Source organism: Aythya fuligula, chromosome 5 (genome assembly GCF_009819795.1).
Source record: "Aythya fuligula isolate bAytFul2 chromosome 5, bAytFul2.pri, whole genome shotgun sequence".
In the NCBI taxonomy this organism is placed as follows: Eukaryota; Metazoa; Chordata; class Aves; order Anseriformes; family Anatidae; genus Aythya; species Aythya fuligula.
In genome coordinates this window covers 10132793-10142101 of record NC_045563.1, presented here as the reverse complement: position 1 = coordinate 10142101, position 9309 = coordinate 10132793, and the positions used below count along the sequence as shown (strand labels likewise).

The following is a 9309-nucleotide window of genomic DNA, read 5'->3' as shown; positions in this document are numbered from 1 at the left end:
AAGCTGCGACCTTGGACTTTCGGAGGGCAGACTTTGAATTGTTCTGGACTCTGGTAGGGAGGATCCCTTGGGAGTCAGCCCTGAAGGGCAGAGCGGTGCAGCAAGGCCAGACTCTTCTCAAGAAGGAAGTCTTCAAGGCGTAGGAGCAGGCTGTCCCCACATGCTGTAAGATGAGCCAGCGGGGAAGAAGGCTGATGTGGCTGAACAGGGAACTTCTGCTGTGAAGTCAGGCTGAGAGAGCTGTGGCTGTTCAGCGTGAAGAAGAGAAGGCTCTGGGGTGACCTCATTGCAATCTTTCAGTACTTGTAGGGGAGTTATAAAAAAGATGGAAAACAGCTCTTTGCTCAATCAGATATTGACAGAATGTGGGGGAATGTTTTTAAACTAAATGTAGGGAGATTTAAATTAGAGATTAGGAGAAAATTATTTACTCAGAGTATGATGAGGCACTGGAACAGGTTGCCCAGAGAGGTTGTCAATGCCCCATCCCTGGAGATGTTCAAGACTGGGTTAGATGAGGCCTTGAGTAACCTGATCTAGTGGGTGGCATCTCTGCCTATGGCAGGGGTGTTGGAACTGGGTTATCTTTGAGGTACAAACCAGGCAATTCTATGGTTCTATGAACAGATTCTAGTACTCAAGTGTACAATTTAGTGAAAGGGTATGAGCTCAGATAAATGACTTTGTGGGCTGCTATTACTAGGGCATACCTCAAAACTGAACTGCACAAGTGGAATATATAGGAATGCTAGATTTAATTAAAGAGAGAAATCTGGAAAGGCTGTGGTTTTGCAGGCTTCTGATATGTTACTTGTTCTACTGCTCTTATTGTGGTCCATGGAGACCATTCCAAGTAACTCTTATCTTTAATGAAGTCATTACCAGGCAGTATTGTCCCAGACTCTTTGTTTGTCCTAAGACATGTGTATCAGTAATATCTTTATTGATGATTTGGATGAGGGAATTGAGTGCACCATCTGTAAGTTTGCAGATGACATCAAGTTTGGAGGTAGTGTTGATCTGCTGGAGGGTAGGAAGGCCCTGCAGAGGGATATGGACAGGATGGGCTGATGGGCAGAGGCCAATGGGATGAGGTTCAACATGGCTAAGGGCCGGGTCCTGCACTTTGGCCACAACCAACCCGTGCAGCCCTACAGGCTTGGGGCAGAGTGGCTGGAAAGCTGTGCAGAGGAAAAGGATCTGGGGGTGCTGGTTGATGCTTGCCTGGACACAAGCCAGCAGTGAGCCCAGGTGGCCAAGAAGGCCAGCAGCATCCTGGTTGTGTCAGGAATAGTGTACCCGCAAGACCAGGGAGGTGTTTGTTCCCCTGTACTCTGCTCTGGTGAGGTTGCACCTTGAGTACAGTTTTGGGCCCCTCAGTACAAGAAGGATGTGTCCAGACAGGGGCTCTGAAGCTGGTGAGGGGCCTGGAGCACAAGTCCTGTGAGGAGCGTCTCAGGGACCTGGGGTTGTTTAGTCTGGAGAAGAGGAGGCTCAGGGGAGACCTCATTGCTCTCCAAATACCTGAAAGGGAGTTGTGGGGAGCTGGGGGTTGGCCTCTTCTCACAGGTAACCAGTGATAGGACTAGAGGGAATGGCCTCCAGTTGTGGCAGGGGAGGTTCAGGTAGGAAATGAGGGGACATTTCTGCTCAGAAAGAGCAGTCAGGCATTGGGACGGGTTGCCCAGGGAGGTGGTGGAGTCACCATTCTTTGGGGTGTTGTTAAAGGAGAGGTTGGATCTGCTGCTTAGGGACATGGTTTAGTGGGTGACATTGGTAGTAAGGGGATGGTGGGATCAGATGATCTTGGAGTTGTTTCACGATGCTAACGAACTATTCTTTGAAACTGAAGGCGTACAGAGAAGGGGAAGACCCAGGGCTCCTCCCCGCGGGGGTGACCCCCAGCACCCTGCCCTGTCCCCACATCCCCTCAGAGCCCGGCGCGGCCCCACAGCCGCCCTCCCGTCCCCTCAGCGGGGCTCTCCCCGCCTCCCCGCACGCCCCACCCCGGCCGCCGGGGGCGGGAAGGGGCGGCCCCCGCACCGCCCTATAACTCCGCTTGTGGCCGGCCGGGGAGGTAGCGGTTCCTCGCAGCCGGGATGCAGCGAACCCTAGGCAAAGCCCTGACCGCCCCCCAGCCCCAGGAGCGCCCCCCGAGCCCCGCCGGCGGCTGTAAGGCCTCCAGCGAGGCGCGGGTGCTGGTCATCAACACGGGCGGCACCATCGGCATGGTGCAGGACGACAAGGGTGAGGGGGCTGGGGGGGAGCGGGGCGGTGGAGCCCCGGGTACCGGGGAGGTCGCTGGGTGCAGCCCCCCGGGAGGGGATGGAGGTTTTGGGGTGTGTGGTGGAACCAGCCGGGCTCGGTGGGGTGCCCCAGCTGCCCCTTTGGGTGCAATGAGGCTGCCGCTTTTGTAACTAAAACCTTGCTTTCAGCCGCTCTTCCTGGCACGCGTTATAGTTCAGCATCCCGTGTTTTCTCGTAGCTGCTCAGAGCAGCATCAGAAGGATGTTCTCCTCCTGCTAGTCCCGTCTTCCTGTCAGCGGGTTGTTTCGGCAGCCCGGCTGGTAGGTGTCCTGACAGGCAGCTGGTTACAGCAGGTTGTGGCAGAGAGCAGCGTGTCTCCTGAAGCACCAGCCCTTTCTCTTCCCCCTCCCTTCACGCACTGAAAATGAAACCAACGTGATTTTACTAGGCACACGGCCCTTTTTTAGTCCCAGGAGAGTAACCGTCCCAGGCTGTCTGGTGAGCATGTGCCTCGCATTCCTACCAGGAAGAGCGTGGCCTCTCGTGGGTGGCAGCCACGCCAAGGATTTTCAAGTGGTGACCTGAAACACGCAGCTGATGCGAGTGTGGCAGCCAGCATCATCCTGCCAAGTGTCACGCCAAGAAAGATCAGGCACAGCATCTGTGCTTACCTGCCCCCGGGCAGGCTCCTGCTGCTCTCCTTCCAGCTCTTGATTTCCTTCAAGAAATCATTGAAGAGTTGGGCTTTACCTCACTGAGGCAGACTGAGACTTTAGTTGAAGAAAAGGTTAGGCATGCCAGCTCCCCTCCCACAGCTGAGAAGTGCTTGAATCCCAAACTGAAGCCTGAGATGTCTTGATTGACATATTGCCAGGATTTTAACTGAAAGCTTCATAAGTACATGCTTTATATTTTCAGGTGCCCCTAAATATAAATGGGCAGGTGCATGAATGCACCTAACAACCCCTCCAGCCCCAAAAGTGCCATCTAAGTGCTGCTACAACCATACTCAGCAGGCACAGATCCCAAGGGATACCAGGAGCATCAGCTCAGTGACATGTCTGGGGAAAAGAACAGCTTTTGGCCATATCTGACTTCCTGCAGGGCTGCGTATTTACCAGCAATGGCATAAAGGGAAAGGGGGTGATGTATAGTTGGGAGAGATGAGGGTAGCGAGAATGAAAGCAGTTTGATTTAGGTGAACATCCATTCAGTTTTCTTCTTTACTTCATAGGCAGTGGAGCATCCCGGGGCTACAGAGTCTAAGTTTCTAGTTTCAGAAATGAGGGTGCTTCTCTAACCTGCTACAGAATTTCAAACCCTTGGTTGAAATAACATTTTGGTTACTCATTTGTAGGACTAAAACACTTGGGGCTTCACCTCAGAGTTTTATACACTAAATTTGTTTCTAATGCATATCCTGCCTTAGAAGATGGTGGTTGGCTGATCTTTATTGTACAGAAGATGTGTTAAAGGGTTGTTCTGCTTTTTTTTTTTTTTTTTTATGTCTAATTGCATTTAACCTATCAAACGAGCCTGAAGTATGACAATTCAAAGAAAAATGTCTGCAATTCAGATGACATGTAATCACTTTCCTCTGTCTGTGTTGCATACACTGAAATCACTCTCTACTTCAATTGTTTGTTCCCCAAACTTCTTTTAAAGAAAATAAAAATGACGTCTTGTTCTTTTATAAACAACCTCCATAACCTCTTCTGATCTTGTGTACTTTTTTGATTTTGCTTAACGAGTGTCAATCATTAAAGCATGTGCAAACAACGTAGCAGTTATGATCCAATGACTGGCTACATCCTGATGAGGTTTTCACCCTGCTTTTTGTACACAGATCGAGCAGCAGAGCAGCTGGAGTACCTCTTTAAGAATATTTGGCAGTCCTTAGTGTCCAGGCAGAAACCAGTGAAAGGGCCTGGGAAAGGCAGCGTGCTTAAAAAGTTAAATAAATAAATAAAAAGCAATGCTTGTTTCTTTTATTAACCAATGGACATAAAGCACCTGTTTACAGCCATACCTTAAACTGTAAGTGTTTTATTTCAAGCAAGGTAAACAGGAGTGGCTTCCTCAAGTACCATGAAACCTTTTATAGCTGCAGCTGCTCGAACTGTAGGATGCAAGCTGATTCTACCTAACTAATTTCCATCTAGGCTTACAAGCTTTTCTTTCCACTTGCTGGAGAAGACGTCTGACATGTCTTGGAGTTTTTCAACTTACTGTACGTCTAGAGCCTACCTCTGCAGGAGTCTTTATCAGGCAATAGGTGGTCTCTTTCTGTTTGAGTGAGGTGACAGCTCATTTGCAGACTCTCCCAGCATTCTTGTTTTGCTGTCAAATAAGCCCTTTCAGTGCATGTTTTAAATTTCTTCCTTCTACTGCCTTTCTCCTACAATGGCTTCTTTTGGGTTATCAATAGTTTAGTTCAGAAAGAATCTTAGCGAGGTTATTGTGACACTAATCCCTGCATTAACACCTTCAGAAAGGTGTTTTCTTCAGGCTCATGTGTGGGCTCTGCTTCATAGCTTTTACCTGAAATAGTGAGGGGGGAAAAATACCCCAAAAAACAAGTAGAGCTAAGCTAAATCCCTTTAGGATTGCGTGGAATAGTCTCTCAATTAATTATGTCTTTTCTAGACATAGGAGACTGCCAAAGGACTGACTGCTGTTGTCCAAATGGGCAGTATGCAACGCTTTTCTAAGTGAAACCTTTGCTTTGAAACCTTTACATTGCTTCTTAAAGTGCCTGGCACTGCATAATAAAAATTAAATAAAATAAATTTGTTGGAGAACACTCTGCTGCTCTGACTTTACAAAGCATGTTTTATAGACGTCACTGCTTTGGGGATCTATCACCGTAGATTCATATGCTCTTTGTCTTGATATTCCCATAGGAATAAAACTGGTTTGGTGAAGTCCTTTGTGTGCCTCCAGACAGAGAATTTGTCTTTGGGGGTGATGCCCTGTAATCTGAAGTACAGTACACTTCTTTCCCCTAACTGCTGTGGCTTCTTGCATGCAGAGCTGCACAGACACAGTTGGATCAGAATTTTTCAGCTCCCCATTCTCTGCTGCAGCACGGGCTGCAGGATATCTTGATCAGTAAGTAGCTACAGCTGTGTTATCTCTAATAATGGAGTGAATAGCAGAGTCCTTGGTGGCAGACAGAACCATGCTTATTCTCTTCAGCCACAGGTAGGTGTTTGCTGTTCTGCCTCCTTGCATCTGCTTTGTGATGCAAGGCTTGGCCAGCTAGAGAGAGAAGGACAGAAGCTGTTGAGAGGTACTTGGAAAAAATGCACATCCTGCTTCTTCTCTGCAAGGGTAAGGTTGCTTCAAATACTTGGTTAATGAGTTTGGCTCACGGAAGATGTTTTCCATGCCTAATAAAGTGGAAGTGTTCTTAAAACAGTTGCATTTGAGTTCCCCTGCCTTTGCTTCTTGAAGCAGAAACCACCGTTAAACATGGACACATCTAGGGGACTTTGTAGGTTGTAAGTGGGATGTCTTGGATCCATTTGAAGAATGTCTTAAAAAAAGGTTTAAGTACAGTGCAGGCAGGTACAGAAAAATGGGGTCAGATCTGTGATTAAGAGAAGAGATGAGGAACAGTCATTAATAGGGAAAGGACTTAAGAATGTTAACATACATCAGCTTCCACTTCTTAGGGCAAATACCAAAAACTAAACCATCTAATCCACTGTCGATATTCTGAGCAAGACAAGTATTGGCCAAACAGAAAAATGATCAGGAAACACACAGAAAACACTGTGAAACTGTGTGGGCTGCGCTTCAGAGCCAGAATGACTCTGCGTCCAAGTGCAGCGACCATTGGTGAATAAGCTAGGAACATCTTTAATAGGAATAAGCAGGGATTAGAAGTGAAGGAACAAAACATCCAAAGCGTAAAGCATGTTAAGTATATTTTGTAAAACAAAGTGTTCCGTCAGGAATCCAACCCAAGCCACTCAAGGGCTGTTGCCATTCTGTGAGGAAGCTGGCTATGAAAAGGCTCGCTGCTTCATTTAGGGCAAGCCAGGAAAGAAATTGAGGAGTTCTTAAGGATTTTCCATCACTTGGGAAAGTAAACAGACCCCAAGTAAAGCAGCCGTGTGTGCACTTTAGCTAATGCTACAACTGTTTCTCCATATTTTGGAGTATTTTAAATAACAAACCTGTTGTTTGAAGGTGAAACAAACAAAAATAGATGTGAACTTGTGTGACAATCATGTTTAAGCAGATGGAAGAACTAGGCAGTAGAAGAGAATTACCTAGTCTCAAATTATGAATGACTAGAACTAGCAAAAGCTGAATAATGAGGTTGGAGAATTTGTTTGCTGTCTGAACAGGTGGCATAAAGCAGTCACTGAGATTAAACAGAGCGGGACAGTAGTGCCAGTGGAATCTTGAAGTTGGAGAGAAATGCCTTTGGTGGAAACTACCTGAATGAAGCGTGTCTCAGAAAGTCAGATGTAAGAAAAATAGGGTGACTTAGGACTGTGGACCCTAGAGTTTTGGTTGTCCTGCATCAAGCAGGATCCTGGGAGAGGAGTTCTTGGCTCAGGTGAAGGAAAAGTAACGGCAAATTAAAAAATACCTGGAGCACTACAATATAACATCATAATTGAATTATTATAATCTAATTGGAATATTACTGATCCAGAAACTTGTGATGTACTATTGTCACTTAAAGACATGAGGGTTACTAAAGCCTGAGATATACAAAGTTCTGCCCCACAAAATTTAGACTATAAATGAACATCCCTCTTTTTTCCCAGCTAACCCCAGGAGCTAAAATGCAAAGATGTTGTTTATCCTATCAATATCAGAGCAGTCACGAGTTAGGTTCACAGAGGAACACAGTTCTGTGATACTAATTGTAACATGAAAAATTTAGGTGCCTCTCTGTCTATCAGAGAGCAGCATGTGGCTTCTGTTTCAAATAGCCATTTGCAGCCAGAACACCTGCAGATCCAGCAAACCCTAAATGAATTTAGGCTGATTTCAGCCCCAGCCATCTTCAGAGCTACTGCCACAGAGCAGAAGACAACATCAGGAGCTCCTGAACAGAGGTTAAGATGCGTCCATGCTTCCACTTACTTTTCTTCAGCAATTTATGCACCTCCTCTGCCTGTTGTCAACTACGGTGTTCAGTCCTAAACCTGCTGGTGGAGAGCACCTGTCCCAGACAGAGGGATAGAGAACTTAGCACTTAAGACCCTTCTGGGAAACTAATGTTTCTCTGCTTTTATAAATACTGATCTTTGTCTGTATCCGTCAATACCCAATACCTCCTGGGGTTTTGTTTTAGCTTTCTGTTTTATTTTTTCCCCTCTATGCAAATACTAGTGCTGTTGACAGTGAGACATAATGTGCAGCTTTCCAGTAGAGTCATGCCAGTAGCTTGCTGCTTGTGTCAACACATCTGTAAGCTAAGAGGCTTAGGCAAAAATATCACAGCTTCCTAGTACAAAATAATGTTCAGGGTTTTGTAAATACCCTGCCACTGGATAGGGAATAGCTGCGGCAAATGTAAGAGATTTGTAACTTTTTGCTATCAGTATTTCTGCACAAACATCAATTTCAAATAGGTAACACATAAATATTTGATACGGAGGAGATTAGTAATGTTATTTCTCCTAAATGAAGGTTTTATTTACTTAAAGCCATGAAAGGAATAACTGCACAGAGATGTATTGATTATATTGCTTTCACATTTTTTAACTGGCAATAGACAGTTTAAATTTCATGTGGAAGGGCAGGCAAACATCTGCATAACCTGATTTCTTCCCTCCTTATTGTGCCACTCCCTTCCTTCTGTCCCTGCTCCTTTATTTATTTCTTCTATTCTTTATTTTTAAGGACTTGCTCCAGAGGCCAATAAGTTAGTGAGCAGCTTGAAGACAATGCCAATGCTGCATGACGAAGCATATGCCCGAGAAACAAAACTTGTCAAGTTCCATGAATTTCCTGAAAACACATTGGTGCTCCCGTAAGTACCTTTTCCTTGGGGAGAGGGAGGGTTAGGAAGTGTTGTGTTGATTTTCAAGTAAATATATCTCCATACATTTGATTTGAAGAATCCATTATTAGATTAGCAAAAATGCTTACGTTGACTTAAACAGAAAAGGCCTCCTACCCTGTCTTTTATTATAGAAAATGTCTGTTTTTATACATTTGCAATGAGGTGTCATACAACTACTTGAGAAATAACTTATAAATTTGTCAGCAAGCAAACATTCTGTGCAGCTTAGTTCTGTATTTTTTTCCAGGTTTTGGTGTTTATTTGTTACTGTGCAAGCACACAAATATTCTAGAGCAACTAAGAAAACTGGTAATAAAGCTCTGTGTGAGTTATCTTCAGCATGTCTGAAAAAGTAGCATCAAATTAATTCATCCATGAGTAGGCCTCATACTTTAATTCCGCAGGCCTTCTGGTTTTCTAAAAACCCTAAAAGCTGTTTGTCCTTCCCAAATTTATGCAACATTATGATAATAAGTGATGGGTTTATAATTAATCTGCATTGCTTCTTAACTGTTGGGCAATGATTAATAAGCTTATAGGTTTTATTTAGAGGGCAGTATGCTAATTTGAGATATTCCCCAGCTGTGATGAATGACTACCCCTGTAAACATGTTAACTTCACACAAAGGATTATTTTACAATTGTTCAAAAATAAATGGGACTATTGCTGTTTTGTTAAAAGAGTGAAAATGGATATTCTTTAATCTTAAAGGAGAAAATCAGGACATACAAACAAAATACAAGGTTTATTAATTTCTTTCTATTTTGTCTTGAGGTCTCTGTGTTAAGCTTTTAAAAGCACCTACTTAAAAGTCAGGTGGCGGGAACGGGGTGAAGGAAAAAAAAGGACTTCTAGTGCAATAATATTGATGTGACTATACAGTTTGTGTTAAATATGATGGCTATACAAAAGAAAAACTGGAACTGTTACAATGCTGTGTTATAACTGAATAACTTTTAAATATTTAGGGGATTTAAAATGTAACAAAACTGCACCAATATACACATTTGACTCCTAAATGCACTTC

At 44.5% G+C, this 9309-nt stretch overlaps 1 protein-coding gene across 1 annotated transcript in view; it reads left to right on the top strand.

Moving 5' to 3' along the window:
• The first annotated feature begins 2082 nt into the window (after positions 1-2082).
• The window catches only part of ASPG (asparaginase), a 44782-nt gene continuing 37555 nt past the window's right edge, over positions 2083-9309 (top strand). The window contains exons 1-2 of the mRNA XM_032188525.1: positions 2083-2247; positions 8119-8248. Of these exons, the coding sequence (XP_032044416.1) occupies positions 2100-2247; positions 8119-8248 (278 nt within the window). The 5' untranslated portion in view covers positions 2083-2099. The remainder of the gene's footprint in view (positions 2248-8118; positions 8249-9309) is intronic.